The sequence below is a fragment of the Ambystoma mexicanum genome, chromosome 9 (assembly GCF_040938575.1).
Source record: "Ambystoma mexicanum isolate Mex_15411 chromosome 9, UKY_AmexF1_1, whole genome shotgun sequence".
In the NCBI taxonomy this organism is placed as follows: domain Eukaryota; kingdom Metazoa; phylum Chordata; class Amphibia; order Caudata; family Ambystomatidae; genus Ambystoma; species Ambystoma mexicanum.
The window spans coordinates 1,047,912,050-1,047,931,745 of NC_090931.1; the positions used below are offsets into that span (position 1 = coordinate 1,047,912,050).

A 19,696-nucleotide genomic window follows, 5' to 3' on the forward strand; every position below is an offset into this window, starting at 1 on the left:
CGAATTCATTTATGAATATGGAAAATAACAGGGGTCCATCTAGCAAACCCTCGTTTAGTTTTAAAAGAATTGGTACATGTAGCACCCAGAGGACTTATGATAGATCCGAAGTTATTGGTATACAGTTGTCAGATTGCGTGAATTAATGGCCTGGGAATAGAGAGGGTTTCTAATAGGGTCCAGTGTTAGTGTCTTGGGACTGAATTAAAGGCTGTCTGGAGGTCAACAAAAGCAACACAGAACAGCATATGTCTAGGATGTCCATATTTATGTATCAGAAGAACCAATCTAAAGGATTGGTTGATTGTTGATATCGACTTCCTGAAACCTGCATTTACAGGAGAGAGAATATTGTTCCCCTCACACCATTGCTCGACCCTTGATATTACAACCTTTGCATAGAGTTTCGAGAGGGAATCCAGGAGTGATATTGGCCTGTAATTAGCTGCATAGATGTGTTCCCCCTTTTTATAGAAGGGGAGAATGATGGAACCCTGCCAGCTATGTGGTATTTCTGGTTCCATGTGATAATGTCCCCGCAAAAATGTCGCCATGCAAGAATGGCGCTGTTTTTTGTGGAGACATTATCGTAAGAAACCTGAGGGGGACACCACCCGAAAGGCCGACATTTATTTTAAGGGAGGGGGAGGTCCCCACCAACCCCTGCTCCCATTTAACCCATATATTGTTCCCATATATAATGTCACCTATGCCGTTTTCTGGTGACTATGTATGGCGACATTATATACAGGGAAATATTACCTGATACCATTTTTCTTTGTTTGCATTAATATCATTAAACCACTTGCTCGGGATAGGTATCCACATTACTGGCTCACTTCTAAATAAGTCTATTGGCGTACAGATCCTTATGCTAAGCATTTATTAGATGATATTACACGTATTTCCTCTGCAATGTGTCACCATAACTTTGTCACAGCTAAAGTCAAGGGAATTCCCACAATACATCTTCACCAATACTCAATAGAATCTATCATTCCAATATCATATACAAACGTACTTATGGATAGCCATTGAACATTTGCCAATTTTGAACATGTAATTGACAGATGACGTGTAGTTTCAAGTTTCTCTTTTTTGTTACAAAATCTGCAATATCTTTTATCATATGCCAATTCTAATATGGGTCCAATTACATTAAAAAGAGGATGTTAAATTGAGTCTAAAATAAATGAAAATTCTTCTCAATTTCCAATCCGGGAAAGTTAATAAATAAGGTTGGGCCTGTAAGTATTTGTATCCCATCATTTCCCGGGGATTAAACGATTTCAATTTAGCAAGCTGGGCATTAAGCTCTTGCCAATGCCATTGTTTAGCTTTTTTCTTCAATTGCTCAATTAACTCCTACATTTTAACTTTCATCAACTGTCCAATTACTATTGTTCAATTTGACATATTCATTTACCACTTTGCATGTTCCAATTTTAATAACAGAACCAATTAATACCAACATAGGGCTTTCCATGTTAATGCTTGCTTGTAAATATAAAACACTCCCCTAAATCGCTCGGATTGTAGTTAATGAGATGAGGCCCAATTCTAGCCTCAAAGCTTGTACGAGGACACATTGATGAAGTCTTCTCCATACCTTCCCCTCTATCTTATTGAGCAAAATATTATGATGGACCAAGCTGGCATCCAAACTTTACTAGATAGTAAGTATTACAATCTGTTTATATGCAATATAATGACTTTAAGGCTCTGACCAGCACAATTGTTTAAACATTTCTTAAGGGCTGATATCAATGAGACAATTTGCACAGCTTCCCTCTCAAGCCATACCATATCCGTACCTGTTAGTTATGTAAAGGAGTGTCTCACAAATATTCCACGCTGCAGAACAAGGCTCACTTGGGGCATTTGTCATCTCACTTAACAGCTTTTATCATGTGATTACCAGCTATGGCAAAATCCATTGGTGATTACCTATGTTTTCTTAAGGGCTGAGTCCTTCTGGTGTTCTTGTGTACTTATTGTTGCACCCTCACCTATTGGCAATCCCAATATTGCCTCTCCAAATCCTTCAGCCCCACCTTCACATTTAGGTCAGTAAACCTTCAGTCTGAGATAAGCTGTCTAAAACCTCAGCTCTTATGAAGCACTTACCTCTGCTACCCGCAATAACCTATCAGGCTCACCAGTACCAACACAACCAATGTTGTAAATGCACAGTAATGCAATGTAGTGTCATAAGCACTTTTTATTGTCCCCCTTGCCTCTCACTGTTTCCATTTCCTCCCAAACATCAGGGGTCAGGTTTTCCACCATCTGTATTATGTGTGTATGGTTATTTTCTGTTAGTTGTTTTTTTCTTGTAAAATGCTTTTTTTATTATTACTGCACTAACAGAATTTGAAACAGTTAAAACTTTGGCAATTGCTTTGTTTTTTATTTATAGAAGAAAGCAAACCTGACCCACGCCCAACTTTTCAACTGGAAAATTATTTTAGTGGTGAATATCGGTCAAATTCATACAGTTTAAAATGGATTTCAGGTAAGCATATGTATGTTATGATATTCAATAATATATATATTTATTTATTTATACATATATATCCATTTGCAAGTCATGATAAGCTTGCACAATTTAAAAAGGTCGGCAATATATCTGATGTGTGTGAGAGTCTGTGTATGTGTGTTGTGTTACTGTGCTGCTGTATGAATATACCTATATTTAGGGTATTACCTATAAAGCTCCACAAAGGTTGCAAATGGCGATTTAAAGGTTACCGCAGTGAACAATTTGAGGTCGGGTGGGCTCTGTTTAGATCTGGGATGGAGCTCATTTAGAACGTTGGTTGTGTAACCCCTTTTCATTTCCACAGTTACCTGAGGGGAGAGATCCAAAATATACTTCCTGTTGTTTTCAAGAGAGGGGTTGATCATTTTCAATGGCCTTCCAGGCCTCATTTCACTCATTAGCAACACTACATTTAACAATACATATAAAAAGTGCCTCCATGTGTGCAATTATATACACATGGATCATTGACTAACAAATAACACATAGATTCCCTTCAGTGTTTCACCAATGCTCACAGAACGGACAATGGGTGTCTGTTAACAGTAATGGTGTTTTGCATTCAAGGAAATATATAAGGATATGCGGTGTCCTCAACAGCTTGTCAGCAATTGTTCCGATGGAAAATACGGCAGGTACCCACTCTAATGTGCAACTATGCGCCCCGACTCTGCTAAGATTGAAGGTGCTATAAGAGGCTCTACAGGAACTCCCAGCAGTTGTGTCTCCTTCCACCGTTCCCTATAATGAACACAGTTGAAAACAAATACACAGCACAAGCCTCAATGTGCTCCCACATTACTCACAAAGAAAGCCTGCAGTTGTGGAGCACCAACAGGGAATGCATCAGAGAACACGTTGAAGGGCAATTATGGGGCCCCTCAGATTTCCTGTGTATTTGCGATCACTGTTGTCAGAGGGGTGCCCAAAATTATTGTATGTTTATGATAGCAGATGGACCCTCAATCTTTTAGCATAGCTCAAAACATAATATTTTACTTTTTAGCACTGTAGAACCTTTGTCCTGCTTGTAAAAAATATCAGTGTTCATTGGAAACTGAGAAACCCCTCATCCTCCTGGATTATAAAATATGACAGGTTGCTTATGGAACTTTGAAACCCTCACCCTCTTTGACTGTAAAGAAATGAGGGAGTTTTTAGGGGTGAACAATAATAATGCTTTATCACATACCTGGTTCATGTGTAGACAAATGAACCCTTCACTCTGTGACTAAATATAGTACAGTATATAATCACTTTTTTTCAATACCCATGTATGGAAATCTTAAAATATATACATATATAAATACATAGTTATTCCTTCTTTTAAAGTTTTTTCATGTCATTTAGAAAATGATAAGTGTACACATGTCTTACAATAAAACACGTGGGTATGTACATTTGCTTATTTTAAAATGTAGTAAATATCGTTCAACATGAGTCTTCCATATATTTGGTGCACATATGAACATTCTAAGCAGGGCACCTTTTTTACTGTATTGCTATTAAAAGAAAGTAAATATACTTATAAAATATTACATATTTATAATTCAGATATCAAAGTACTACAAAGTACTACAAATAAATCTTTGCAAGTAGTCATATGATGCATGTGTAATTGTTTACTGTTTTTTTTCAAATGTATGTATTTGTGTTTGGTTTGTACAAGCCTTTACACAAGTTAAAAATACAAATATATTTAATTAAAACATAAGATTACATGCTAGATATACAAGATTAAAAACCAGACAAATACAGTTAAATAAATAAGATCATATTCTATCACAAAACAAGACAATTAATATCATCAGATAAAATCATCACATACGATCATCAGCTAAAATTAGGGTACATATTTCCTATTGAGATAAAATGTCCAGTAAATGTACACATCAGAATAGTGAGAGGAAAGAGAGTGGAGAGTGAATGAAATAATATCCATCAAAATGATTCAGTTACTGGGGAATTATGCGAGAAGTGGCCTTCTTCCAAATGTGGAAAGCAGCACCTGATATAACAATTGATTCTGCTGAAATAAGTGCAGCCCAGAACTGATTCTCTTCATTGTTTACTGTTTACTGTTTTAAACAATGTACTCATTGTTATGAACTATTCTAAAATGGCAATATCACAAATGTAGAAACAAAAGGGTGGTCTAAATATGTGCAAATACCTAGAGTGATCTTAGGTCTGATGCCATTAGTTAAATAATCATTGATGTCATATTTGATGTTATTAGAGATATCATCAGTAATATCATAGATGATGTAATTTGTGATGTCATCAGTGATGACATAATTGTGGTCATAGGCTGCACAACAGGGGACACAATGTTACCATGGCTTTAGCTGAATTTCAGGGGTTTTGTTGCATAAAGTTCTCACCTTAACGTCCCTGCAACTAAAGTGTGTTCCCTGAATTTCAAAGGTGTTGTTACAATGTTTTTGCTCTCCTTATCGTCCCTGAAATGAAAGGTTTTTTTTTCCATGAGTTTTGACTGAAAAAACTTTGTTAAAGGGAAGTTATGGTTAATTTGCAGTAATAAAAACCTATGAAATTCAATGAAAAAACATTGTTAAAGGGACGTTATGGTTACAAGTAAAATGGAAAACCTCCTGAAATTCCCCAATTATGGTAAGATAAGCAATCATAACTCACACCACCACCATGCACTGCTACGACTAACACCAAGGACATGAAATATGACATCACAAATGTCATTGATGATATCACTGATGACATCACATATAACATTAATTTTAATAAACAGTCCCTACAAGGGGGTGAGTTTATAATGTTGGAAAAAAGGTGTGAGGGGTGATTGGGAGAACTATCATGAACTACTTAATCTAGTTCATGAAAGGTCTGTAGTGTGTTTGAAGCTGTAATCAAGGAGCATGAGAAACACTACCCCCTACCTTAGATGTAACACACGTGCAACATGTTCCCCTGTCCACCTGCCCTTCCATTTTTGTGGTGGGTGCCTCTTCCCTTATTTCCCTCCCCACCTTACTTTCTGACCTCTTCTGCAAAATAAAATAATTTAAAAAAAAACACAAAAATAAAAAGGTTCATTTAGCAACCACCTAAAAAAAGAACTAAAATAACATTATTGTATAGACTCCACCTACTTTACATTTCTCAGTAAATTAGTTAGACTCAATAAGATTCTCCAATATTTCCATTAGCATTTTGTGTTATGTTAATGGGAATAATGGACAATTGTATACAATTATCTGTCCCAAATACTTTTCTCTAGCATACAATAAGGACCATAACCGATGGACCTTTATAACTATCCACGGTCTCCACAGTCCCCTTTCCAGGCCATCGATCATTAAAAGACCCGGATGGCATGTGCACACCATCGCACAGGGCAGCCCTTCTACCCTTTTTAATTGTATATTTGTAACACTCCCTCAATGCCTGCTTTCAAACAGTCACACATCCATCCATCAATCACTTTCAAAAACTGTACATATAAACCAATTACCATATTAAGCTTCCACAAACCAAGTGCCACTTAGCAATCTTCTACAAATCTTTTTCATCTGCATTTCCCTTACATATCCAAACAAATTGTACACAGTGCGCCTATAAAAACACATATGCACTGTGCTGTGAGAGAAGAGCATAAATAGAAGGGGCAGTACGGATGGGCAAGTGCTCATCAGAATCCAGGAGGGAAATGCTAAGGGATGCCAAGGTGGGACACCACTGGCTAACTACTGGAGCAGAGGAGACACAAGGGTGGGTTGCATCTTAACCATAACATCAATTTAACAAAGATTTTTCTGCCAATTTAATAGGTTTTTAGAAGTGAACATATTTCATGGTGTTACATCACTGTATATAAGTTATAAATAATTCCTATTTTCATATATATGTAAGAACTATAAACCTCCTTTAAGAATCACATAGACATATTTCCAAAAGCATGCTTTCAGTTCATTGCTAATGCTCGTCACGCAGGTTTTTTGTAATCTAGACCACCACTTTGGGCTGTAACCGCAAGCAGAATATTTTTTCCCATTCAAACCACTTCGGCCATGCCGCCTGCCCCAATACGCAAATTACAGTACACATTTCTCTTTGCTGATGGCCAGGCACATTGCCCAGGCACCAATGTTATATCACTTAAAAAAAAAAAAACACAGGACATACTTGCAAAACCATGCTTTGAAGTTCTTGCGGATCCATTTTGTGCATATTTGCATATTTGCACAATCCCGTCCAGCACTTCAGCCTGTACCCACAAGCCGATTTTTTTGTTCCCATTCAAACCTATCCCAATTTTGAAAGACGTTACCACATAGCCGGTCAGTTAAACCCCATTTCTGGTCCCTCCTGGTCATGGCCAGTAGCCAGATTGTCCGGGACATGGCTTTTGGTCCCGGCCCATGGCCACAGGCTAAACCTCAGTCACCAAAGGTATATCACAATTTTTTGTACCTATATTATGACAATATTAACAAAATCAAAGACAGACGCAAGCAAAACCATGCTTTTAGGTCTTTGCCAATGCTCCTTGCATGAGTTTGCTGCAAATCGGCCCATGTTATTTTTTTAAAAAAGTGTCAAAATGTACGTACATTAATTAATCTTCTAATTTAGCCCCCACTTGACATAATCCATTCAGACTTTGCACAAAAAAAGTTTATGGTTACAAGTAAATCCGAAAAATACCGTAAATTCACCAGTTGTGATAAGCTAAGCAACCATAACTCACACCACCACTGTGCACTTCTAAATCAAACACCCAGTACATGAAAGATGATTTCACAAATATCATTGATGACATCACTGATAACATTATATACCTGGGCCAATTATTTGTGTTTACTGACATGTCTAGGCTACTTTTTATTTTTACAATGAGAATTTTAAAAATTGAAAAGGTGATATACATGACTCATGTTCAGGACAGCCTTAATTACCTCAAAACCTTTTACCATAAAAAAAAACTCTTTGCTTGACTGAGAAACCCACCCTCTCCTGAGACCATAATACCACCAGAAGCCACAAAATAGCCAGGCTTGAAACAAAGAACTCCAAGAGGGATACACATAGGTAATTGTCTTTTTTTTCGCTCTTTACCCTATCTCTTGAACAAGTTAGGAATGCATATAAGCAGAGGTGTAGACAGGCATGTCCTTAGCAGGCAAGGCCCACACAAAATCTGTAAATGCCCCCTCAGCAGCACTCTTTGGGCATTTATTGATGTTAATGTCACTGCGTTGGACCCAACTACATTAGCTTCTGTCACCCCTTGTGTCCGTGGATGTGCCTAGGAGCTTGCTACATCTGTGGTAGATCAAGTAATACTCAAGTATGTAAGAATCCCCAACAAGGCCAGCATACCATTCAAATCTACTCTACTTACCATGATGCTAAAAGTAGGTACCATTGTCAGAGGCTCTTCCGCTGTCACTCGGGATGTGTGCAATTTCAAATGAATAAAATGTGAACCAGATCAAAGTGTGCGCTCACTTGACGGAAGTTGAATCATTGATAATCTCAAGTAAAAGTTATCTCACAAACCTCGGTGAAGTAGATGTGGCAATCTCCCAGAAGCTGTTGTCAGAACATGGCAGTTGAAGTGGCAGCAACCTGCAGGCCCCCTGCTAGTCAGTTGCAGTGCATACGCAAATACCATCATTTTCTAAGTGATGTCCATCGATCAGGGGTGGATTAGCCTATAAGGAACTCTGGAAATTTCCCAGTAGGCCTCTGCACCCTGGGCCTCTTTTGTGTGGTATTTACACATTTTCACACAGGAAAAGGGTTGGGCTTGCTGAAAATCTGTATTATGGGGACACATTAAAAATTATTTCCAGGGCTTCTTTTGGTTCTCAGTCCACCCATGCCTACGATCCCTGACTGACCGAGACCTCAGATTCATGTTTATATTTTTGTTTAGGAGGAATGTGATGGGCTGACATTAGGGAGTGCCATCTGGGCCTTGACAGGCTAGCCTTCCACTGCTCACACACGAATGTAGACAATGTGCAGTGAAGTGGTATGAGTCACTACATTACTAAAGCTAATTACTCTCCCACACTTGTACAAGAGAGCCGCTAAAAACTGGTGATTCTGTGCATTATGTATCTGCATTGCATGCTCCATTTTTTTAAGGGCCTGCCAAAAGGCTTGCAGGGCATACTCTTTCTCTCTAAGAAGAAACCAACAACATCGACGTTTACAAGACGCCAAGATCAGTGACTGCTTTCGGTTTGGCTAACCCCAGTGTAAAGTGATGATGACTCAGGCAAGCAGCGCCTGAACACCTTCACACGAATAATGGTGCCTCTTACAATGTGTGTGCAGCAGTTACCTGCAGATGCAGCCAGGTAGCAGGATGCCTCAGCTTTGCCACAATGATACCACCCATGTCCAGTAGCTTTGCAACCTATGTGCACTCAAGGCTTATAGGGGTGGAGAGGGTGTACAGGAGCATTCGGATGGACAACTTGTGCATTTCTTTTTACATAAATAAATAGCTAAACTATCTTTCTTGCTTTTCTGCAGGGAATGAGTACCTCTACACAACGAAAGAGAACAACATTGTCAAAGTCAATGTTGAAAAGAATACAACTAATGTGATTCTGCATAATACCACTGTGGTATGCTTGTTTTTTTTGTATGTGTCCTTAATATGTACATAACATGTGGCCTACATTAAATAAAAACAAGCATTATTTTTTGACAGAGCCAGACCAATGCATCTTTCTTTGGAATGTCGGCTGACCAGAAATTTGCTCTTTTACGACACAAATATGCCAAGGTAATGTGCACTATCCTTTCTTTCATCCGCTCAATTGACACAGCTCTCTGATTGCTATGAACAAGGCTTTGATCATATAGTTGTTTTTTTGTCCCCTTTTTGTTTTTACCCTCCTAAAAAGATATTGCCCTGTAGGAAATTGCAGGCAGATGTTAATATTATTAACTCGCCGTTTTTTTTCAGGAGAAATTGACATATATTTTTTCGTCTTGCACATTTTTGACTCGGCTGTTTCCCTTCAAAATATGTTTTGTTTATTTTGCTTATTTAATTTTGATCTCAAACCAGTATACAAGTAGGAGATTCACCCTCTCTTAGGCTTGAAAGTGGCAGTTCAAGAGTGATCAAGACATCACAACATACTCAGGGTGAACAGTGTGAACAAAAAATACAAAAATTCATAAAAAAATGAATTAGCCAATCTGAAATGCACCATACCTAGAATTTTTGTACAACCTGTGGTGGTTTCTGTTTCACATCCTTCACTTTTCCATGAATTTTTGAGACATAGATCTATTTTCCAACCAATTAGATAAAGTTATTAATGGGGTTGGCGAAGTTACATTACTCTCCAGAATAACTTCTTCATAGCTCTCTCCAAAAGGCCAAATCGTATGAATTACCCAAAAGATATGCGCTAAGCAACCATTTTCCCTTTCTCAGCCCATCATGTGCTATGATGCCAGAGACCAAACTTAAACATCTGCTCAGCTGTCCAAAACGTATAAAACATAATTCTCTCCTCTATGTAATGTGTCATTTGTATAGCGCCTTTTCCGATTGGTATGGATCAAAGCGTTTTAGGTGAATGCCCTTGTGGACCAAAGCCACTGAGCATAAAATCATCCAACTCCTTCCAGTCATTCAGGAAACTTGTCATTGGGTGGCTTCTGACAAATAGTCAACTTTGAAGTCAGACCTAGCTATATAATGTTGACTGTTTATTCCTCACTTATGTTACTATTGGGTGCTTTCACCCTCACTGCCTGTATATAACTGCTATTTAAATTGTTCTAGCTTCACTGTTTATTACCATGTACTGTGCCTTGTAACCTTGTACTAAGCGCCCCCATACTCCTGGGTCCGGAGCGCTATAGAAATAAATAAACAAACAAACAAAAGTCCAAGGTATGGGAAATTTGTCAGAGGAGTTTAGAATGCCTGTGTGCATTTTAGCCAATAGGAAGGCAGGTTGGGGTGGCCAAGTCCCTGCTCGCTGCCCATATTGAGCTGGCATGTGGATTGGTGCTGTGACGTAGTCTGGAGAGTATGTACGTGCAGGACACTTATTAAGTGTCCAGCTAGACCGAATGCTTGTCATGAGGGATAGCTGAATTCTTATGGCAGAGGTGTTGTGCAATGTGTTTTAAGCAGTGTATGATAGCAGATATGTGCTGTAGGGTTTCTGTGCCTTTGGCTATCTCCCATAAGCATGGAATGTGATACATATCTGTGTGTCCTGGCTGGTTTCTTGCTTTTGTAGATGTGGTGTGGATTCTGTCCTGTGGTCTGCTGGCGTGGATTATCTCTGTCACTCAGTAAATTTCATGGTGGTTTCATTGCTGCACCAACCTACCTGTGGGGTGGTTGAATAGCCCAAAGAGTGGAATGGGTTCCTCAGGGTGCAGAAGGGGAGGGGAAGGCAGGTCTTGAAGGCCCTCCAGACGGCAAGGTGATTGTGGTAATGAATGTCAATTCCACCAGATAATAGGGTAAGATTACAAGTAATTTACTATAAATAAATGGACCTCAATTGCACTAAGCATAGTCATCAGCGATACATAGGCTCCAACTGTCATTACCTGCTCTGCATGCAATGACATACAACATATGCTTCCTTTCATACAATGGATAACCCAACTTTGAATGACATTAAACTATAACAATGTGTTATGATGCGCGTGTCTGTGGTGTGGCATGTGTATGTGTGTATTGGTAACGGAGGGAGGTGTGTTATGTAGTGTCTGTCTGTATGCGCTGTAGCTGGTGATGTCACATGGAATGTTGATGTGTGAATGTTGGAATGTTCATGGCGGAGGTTCTCTGTGGAGGCAGTTAGATCCTGCTTGCCTGGGTGATGGGAGCTGCTGTTGTTATGTGTTTACCTTCTTATGTCCTATTGTAACTGTATCTTAAGAACTGGTAATAAACCTATCAGTAGTAACCTAAGTGAGCTTGGAACTTGCATTGTTACATTGGCGACGAGGATGGGATGACTTTAGAAGTGAACCTACATGTAACAAGAAGAAAAGGAAGCTGAAGGAACCTGCTGTGGGGGGTGCAGGAAGGCAAAGGACAAGGAGCACGAAGAAGGGCAACACTCCCCCCAAAACTAGTAAGTACCATCACCCAGGGCGCAGGGGAAGGAACAGGAAGAGGGCCCCGTATTAAGTGGGATCAGCTGCCCATAAGCTGGAAGGAGAGCTGAGTCCTGCGGGCTGGAGAAGGAGCTGGTTCAGAAAGGGTAAGGACAATTCTCAGTCCCACGAGAGAGAGGAGGAAAGATTTGCTGCCCAAGCTGTGGAGAGGAGCTGGCCCAAGGGGAGAACTAAGTAACCTTTTTTCCGGTTAAAGAAAAGGAAAGCCGAGGAAATGGGCAGTTGCGCATTCATAAGCGAAGTAATGGGGCACCGCCAAGAGTGAAGAGGGTGTAGCGTTACCAGCGTGGTTTTGAAAACCTGCAGTAATCGGTTATGCTGTTGTGTTTGTTGTTGTACTTATACTGGGAAGAGACTTTCTATGGGACCTTCGTTATGTTGTCTCAAGGGATGAGTATTCTGTTGGTCAGTGGTGATCAGCACTCCTCTGTTGAGAAACTGTGACTGATTATGTCACACAAGACCCAGGGGGAGTTGGCAAAGCGATGGAACTGTGCTTCTAAGGTTCCAGAATTGGAAGGAGCAGGTGCAGCTCAATGTCGACGTTGCAAGAGCTTCAAGTTTGGTGCTTCGCGCAATGACTTTCATTGTGATAGGAAGTACTGCAGTGTTCGAGTAAAGGACCTGGGTGTTGATGGAAGCGTCACGCCGTCACACCAATATGACTCATCATGGTATCCTCAAGGCATTGGGATCCATATACTTGGAGGGGTAATGAAGCCGCTCCTCCTCAGATAGTGAGGCGTTCAGAAGCGGCCAACGCAGAAGGTACTTTGGTGAGCCAGGTGCTACGTCAGGGAGGAAGAAGGCTCTCTGTGTGAATTGTTTAGGGAAGCATTCACGTTTTTATAATCTAAGGCGAATGGATGCCTCGTTGGAGCTGGTGGGGCTGCATAGTGTGGCAATGCAGCACCTGTTCAAGTGACTTTGTAGATTTAAGGATGGGCGCCGGTTGACCGTCTGTTCACCACCTGTTGATAATGTGAAGGTCGCGACGTGTGTGCAACGTTGCGGACTAGGTCAGCATTATGGTCTTAAAGTTCAGAGTGGAATCGAAGGATGTACATTCGATGTGGAAGGAGATATCCTTTTCATGGTTTCGAATGTACTCTGAATAGTGTCCTAACAGGGTAGTATTTGGACATTTAGCAATGCCATAAGTGGTGCAGTTGGTATGGTGAATATGTGAGTGTGGCTTATACATGAAAAGGGTGAGTTGAGAATGAGGATGAGGTGCAAATGCATTGAAAGTGTGAGTTGAGTATGAGGTGCAAATGTATTAGAATATGTTGTAGAGATAACTACTGTTGCAGACTTGCAGCGTAGAGCTCAAATTCGGTTATGGACATTTAGGTGAATTGCATATGTCACTAAGTGAGAATGGTTTGGATATGGGTGATGTTAGACCTAACCAATTTGAAGAATTGCAGTATAGTGCCGATTACCGGTTATGGATGCGTAAAATGAATATATAATTTTCGTTATGAGTTTGGCTAATGGCAACATGGACTTATAGGACACTCGTAGGGCATTATTGTACCTGTCTAATGGGTTACATGTGCATCTTTGTGGTGTATAGAAATTCAGAGTTGAGTTGGGGTGTGCTTTCTATGTTTCGAATATTCGGGAATGGTTGGGTGTGGATTAGCATGGATGCACGAAAGAGTAACATCCAAAGTGGGCATGAAGTGTTTGGGTGAGTCCCACAAAGGTGTCCGAGGGAGGCTGTCCCTCCTGTGTTGTGCGTGAGGGTTTGGTAGGTACTCCAGGTGAATGAGTGTCAGTGTGGTCATTATGAGTGGGTGAGTAACACTATGGTCCTGTGGTGTTATAGTGCAGGGTGATGTCTGGTTTAATGTGAGGTAGTGCTACTGTTAGTTTGAAGGGCGGCATATGGTGTGTCTCGCATTAAACTGTCATAGGTCATTTAATAGTAGGATATTCGACTGTAGCGACACCCTCACAGGCATGAATTTAGTGTGGTAGACGTACCTATGGAAAATGTGAGTATTCAAGGTGGTTGAACTTCCAGAGTGGGTGAGCTTTGATAGCCACTAGGTCTTTAAGTGAGGTCGCGCCTCTATTGTGTTAGTATGGGGAGGTAAGATCCCAAGAGGTTGTAGGAAGCTTTAGGGGAGGTAGCGCCTGTGTAAGTTGTAGTAGAGTAGTTGTAGTAGAGTATGCTCATCACTAAGGGAAAGGATGTCATGTTTAGAGGTTTTATTGGGGGTGACAGGCAGGGGTTGCTTGTTGTGGAACCCACAGGTTATGGTGTGGGATGGAGTGCTAGACTGATGAGTTTTGGTTTCTTGTGTTTCGTTTTTGTGTACCAGAACCCTAGGTTTTTTCTTTTAGTGTTGGTACTGGGTCCAACTCAGTGGCTTGAGAGAGGTTGTCATCGGGGCTGTGAGTGGTCAACCAGATGTGATGTTGGTGAATTTGAGGATGACTGACCAGCGTCCTTGAATTGTTTGGGCATTTTTACAGCTCTGTCTGGTAGTACGTGACCTTTTAGCCATGTCGTTTTGAGTGGTTGTAAGGGAGTGGTGGCGTTGCACTCCCATCGTATGATTGATTTGCCAATGTGACAACGTATTTGTCGTCTTCAAGGTCGGGTAGTGCTTCAGGGTGGTAGCCTGGAGGCCTGCCGGTGGCGGGGGCAGGCGGAAGGTGGTTCTGTAGTGTTGGGGTGCTGTAAGAGTGTAGTTTGGAGTGCCTTGGATCTGGGCAGGTAAGGTTCTAGGGTGAGAGCCTAGAGTTTGTTCGTGGCAGGAACAGACAGAGGGAGTTTTGCTTATTTTATGAAAGGTAACCAGAAGTGTGTAGGTGTAGATTCCTGTTGTCATGATGGTAGGGAATACACTAAGGAAGTGGAGTTCTGCCATGGTGTTGTGTATTCATAAAAGAGGGAAATGTGTTATGATGTGCGTGTCTGTGGTGTGTCGTATGTATGTGTGTATTGGTAATGGAGGGAGGTGTGTTATGTAGTGTCTGTCTGTATGTGCTGTAGCTGGTAATGTCACATGGAATGTTGATGTGTGAATTCTGGAATGTTCATGGCAGAGGTTCTCTGAGGAGGCAGTTAGATCCTGCTTGTGTGGGTGATGGGAGCCGGTGTTATGTGTTTACCTTCTTATGTCCTATTGTAACTGTATCTGAAGACCTGGTAATAAACCCATCAGTAGTAACCTAAGTGAGTTTGGAACATGCATTGTTACACAATTATTAAATGCAGTCAAACTTAATGATAGAACTCAAAATATTAAATAAACATTTTACCAACTATGATGTAATTTTCATATGATTGCTAAAACATTTCCATATTTTTCCATGACACTGTTATGACATTTCGTAATCATCATACTTTATGGGCCTTCTTCTCACCCACAGAGAAGTTCTTTCTCTGCCCTGACCACCATCACTTCTACATGTGTTTAATTCACCTTCCATACCACCATCATCACTCTGTGGCAACTCTGCAGAACTATAGATTTCTCTCCCTCTTTGTTCCATATGGACTCCCTGACTTAGTGCATGTTCTTCCTGACCTGAGGACGTGCTGGTAGTCGCCCTTCCTCTGTCAGCACACCCCATTTTGTACCACCCATCCTCCTCATCATCAGTCCCTGATGTTCCATTATCAGTACCCTCTGAAACAGGTTTCATGAGATCAGGATTCCTTACAACAGCTAACAGATCCATATTCCATCTTCTACCATCACTTACCATCACATGTCACTTCCCTACTCTCACCACAACAATAGGCCCATAGAACTGTGAACACGAAAAAAAGGGTTTCCCCGAACACTAAAGTGTTTCTTCACCCATATGACATCTCCCACCTTCAATGAACACTCACTTTTGTCTCTTCCCATTACCGGCTTAGCTGTCCCTTCCAACAACCAATGTGGCTATACTCTGGACCGCATCACTCTTCCCCTCATTTTTTGAAAAGGCGCTACCCCAGTTGCCACATGTGGTGTATCTCTGTACGCCATCATCATTGTATGAACACACTCCCCTCCATTCCATGTCATTGGCATGTGTCAACTGAATTGTCTCTTTAAATATTCCATTTATATATTCCACAAGCCAATTTGCCTTAGAGTTGTATAATGCTGTCCAGTTCTTTTCAATAGCATATGAAGCCAAATATCTTCACATCTCACGCAAGACTGGCTGTACACCATTATCCGATATGATGATCTTTAGATAACTTTCCCTCAAAAATCATCTTTCCAGATAATCAATCACACTCCTTGTAGCAATGTTCTCCACAAATTCTACCTCAAACCATCTAGAAGCATAATCAATGCCCATATTAGCAAACCAATTTTCCTGACGAAAAAAACACATGGGACCCATGAAATTGGTCACCACTTTTACACACACATGCTCAGGTATGTCTACTTTGACCATTTCTATTCTCTGTGTTTTTAGTGATTTACCGCTCATGCTACAGGGGATGCATGACCCCACCTCATCATCAACCATAGCATCCATACCCAGCTACCAAAACATCTCTCTCAACCTCAGTTTTGTCAAGCTTTTCCCCAGATGACCACTGTGTGCCTGTCTCATAAATTCCTTCCTCAATGAAGTGGGGCGTATCAATCTTTCACCCCTTGCCAGACCCAACCCAGAACTACTCAATTCATCATACACCTTGTAGTATGGAGAACACATCTTTTCCCCCACCTTCCACTCCTGTCCTGTGTTTTGTATAGTGATCTTCATTTCCTCATTTTTTCTCACCTCCACAAGCTAAAGTGAACTGGAAATAGTATTACTCATGGTCTCTTCTACCTGCGTAATCCACTCCTTACACACATCACTCTCTTGGACCTTAGAATCCCTTGGTGCTCTAGATAAACCATCAATCACAGGATGATATGCTTGTAAATCAGCTAACCATCTTGCTATGTGCTCGTGTCAACAAGCCTGAAGCTCTCTTGGGGAATAAATGTATCAGTGGCATATGATCACTCCTGACTTTGTATGAAATACACCAAAAAGAAGTCCTAATATATATGGAGGCCCAGTAGCATGCCAAACTCTCTTGTTCTATAGTAGAGCATCTTGCTTCTGTCTCTGTGAGAACCAGAGACACAAAGGCTATGGATACCCCTCAACCCCTCCGAAGCTGATTGAGGACCACACCAAGCTTCGTGCTCATGCATCTACTTTCACAATTGTACAAATGCCTTTTCTTCCTCATCTCCCCAAACAAACTCCCGGTTCATCTTTAAGATATTCCTGAAAATCGCACACTTCGCTGCAAAGTTCTCTCAAACTGTGTGTAATATTTGATTGATCACAGGAATGATCTTAACTTGTCTTTAGTCTTTGGTGACTTTACCGTGAGTATTGCATCAACCATCTCAGGTCGAGTTTCTGAACCCTCTTTTGCCAAAACATGATCCAGGTACTACACCTGGTGAACTTTGAACTGACACTTTTCCTTCTTACTATTTATCCCAACTTTCTCCAACCTCTGCAACACTTCAAACACTCACATCATGTTCTTTTTTGATTTTAGCATCCACCAACATGTCATCTTGGACACATTTTACTGTAGAAACATCATCCAATAAATCTTCCATAATATTCTGAAAAACAGGTGATGGTGAAGCTAAATCAAATGGTATTCTCTTGAATTTGTATGTTCCCATGGAAGTAATAAATGCAGTGAGAGCCCAGGACATTTGATGTAAATTCAACTGATGGTGGGCAGACGAGAGGTCCATAGTGGTGTACCATCCTGCCTCCACCATGGTTGTTAGCATTTCATTAACCTTTGGTAACAGATACCTGTTAACCCAAATATTTCAAGTTAGATCTTTTAAGTCCACACACAATCGGATATGACCATCAGATTGCCATGCGACCAAAATCAGGGACAGCCACTCTATTGGTTAAATTATCCCCTCTTGACATTAGCCATGTAGTTATTCTCTCACCTTGTCTCTTAACCAGAGGCAAGTTCATGACCTTATGTAAATAGGGCACAACCTGCACTGGCAAATGAATTTTATGGCAATAAACACGTAATATCACTGTTTCCTTCCAAAACACACTTTGATGCAACTTTGATGCAACTTCCTGAGCGTATATATCCAATCTGTTTACCCCAATCACCCGCACTTGTAGCTCTTTACCCAGATGTAACTCCAATCCTAACTTGTCAAGGTGTTTTCACCCAAGTAAACAATCATCTTTAGCTACAACATATACCTGCGCTCGAATATGCCTTGTGCCATGTGTAATTGTGTCCCTCACAAAACCCAACACATCGATCCTGCCCCCTCCATCCACACTAGGTCTTATGTCACGGTTATGTAAGGTGTGTTTCCTTTCTGCCCATATCTCTCTATATTTCTCCTCCGGTACAATGGTATATGGAAAAGCCTTATCATCTAGAGCTTTCACAGTGCTTCCAGCCACAGTTATCTCCACCTTGGGAGGAAAATATGTACCTTCCTCATCCTACCCTACCTCTCCAACAATATGAACTACCATGTTTGACCATTCTGCTTCCCCTCTCCTACATATTTTATTCACTTGTTATTCTCCAGTACTCTGTTCTTTTTACACAACCTAGCAAAATGGCCCATTTTGCCACATTTCCTACACTTTACCCACATGCCGGGGAACTCCACATTCATGGCATGCTTCCTGTAACCGCATCTTGTGCACTGACCTTTGGACACCCCATGTGATGGTGCGTGCAGAACATTTGCTGATGCACCCATCTCATAGATTTATTTACAACACATACCTTCTCCTCTCCCCCGACTCTTTATCGCTCTCCACCTCCTTCATAACCTCCACACACTCCTTTCCCCTTTTGGCTTTGACCTCCTTCAAACACAAACTTGTTAATTCCATCCCCTTCTCAATCGACAATGACTCCTGCAATGGTGGATTCTTTGCTTGCCCTAAGCTTTTCTGAATTTGTGGATTATAAGTGTGCATCATCAATTGTATTCATCCTTCCTCCCTATGAACTCACACAATGCCAACAAACCTGTTGATCCGCTATGAAGGCATCCACAGATTCCCCCACATTTTGTTTCTTCAAAAGAAAATGTATATCTCCCCAAAACGACATTAATCTGTTTACCAAACTGGTCCTCCAATTTCTTCATTGCCTTCCCTTACAACCCACCACCCTCACCTGTAACATCTACCTTCTACAACCTTGTCTTCATCCATCAATTTCTTTATAATTCTAACCACCTCTCCCTCCAAACAGCGCATCAAAGTTGAAATTGTCCATTTGTTCGAAAACCTCTCCCCACCAGATACTTTGAAGTAAAACTTGCATAAGACTTCCTGTCTTCCTATGGAATAGGAGGCTGTCGCAGCGTGGCCAAGAACTTTGGCGGTGGATCCAAGTTATTCATCTTCCTCCTACTTAAGAAACAGCTGCTGGTACCACTACCACTCAGTTATCAGGAACACAAAAAAGAAAAAACTGCATGCGATTTGTGGTCCTCACTGCCCCTTCCTCGTGTTCCTCGACAGTGATACAACAGGTACATTTTGTACCAATGTTATATTTAACAGGGTGAAAACTCCCACTGCCAACCTGCCATTGAAGATTATATGTAACAAATACTATCTGTCAATTGAATACAGGGCAATACAACGGCTTATAAGATGACCACTGCCTCATTGGATGCAGCATGGCCTTACAATGGCTGAAGTATATGCTCTGAACAACCGGACACAGAGTCTGAGATAATTATAATAATAATAATAATAATAATAATAATAATAATAATAATAATAACTAGTTTGTATATAGCACTACAAACCTGCAGGTATCTAAGCTCTGCAATAACAGTTGTTATTATTATCCCACTGTGTGGTACTCAATTTATTGACCTCGGAAGGATGAAAGGCTGAGTTGGCCCTGCCGGGATTCAAACCTGTGTCAGCAGGCTGCACACGAATGTCAGAACAAGTGCACAACTCACTGTGCTATCT

General features: G+C 40.8%; 1 protein-coding gene across 4 annotated transcripts in view; it reads left to right on the forward strand.

Moving 5' to 3' along the window:
- DPP4 (dipeptidyl peptidase 4) overlaps positions 1 to 19,696 on the forward strand; it is a 992,858-nt gene that overhangs the window by 513,838 nt on the left and 459,324 nt on the right. For all 4 annotated transcript variants that reach the window (XM_069616324.1, XM_069616327.1, XM_069616325.1 and 1 more), the window contains 3 exons: positions 2,420 to 2,515; positions 9,071 to 9,165; positions 9,252 to 9,326. In XM_069616324.1, coding sequence (XP_069472425.1) covers positions 2,420 to 2,515; positions 9,071 to 9,165; positions 9,252 to 9,326 — 266 coding nt within the window. The remainder of the gene's footprint in view (positions 1 to 2,419; positions 2,516 to 9,070; positions 9,166 to 9,251; positions 9,327 to 19,696) is intronic.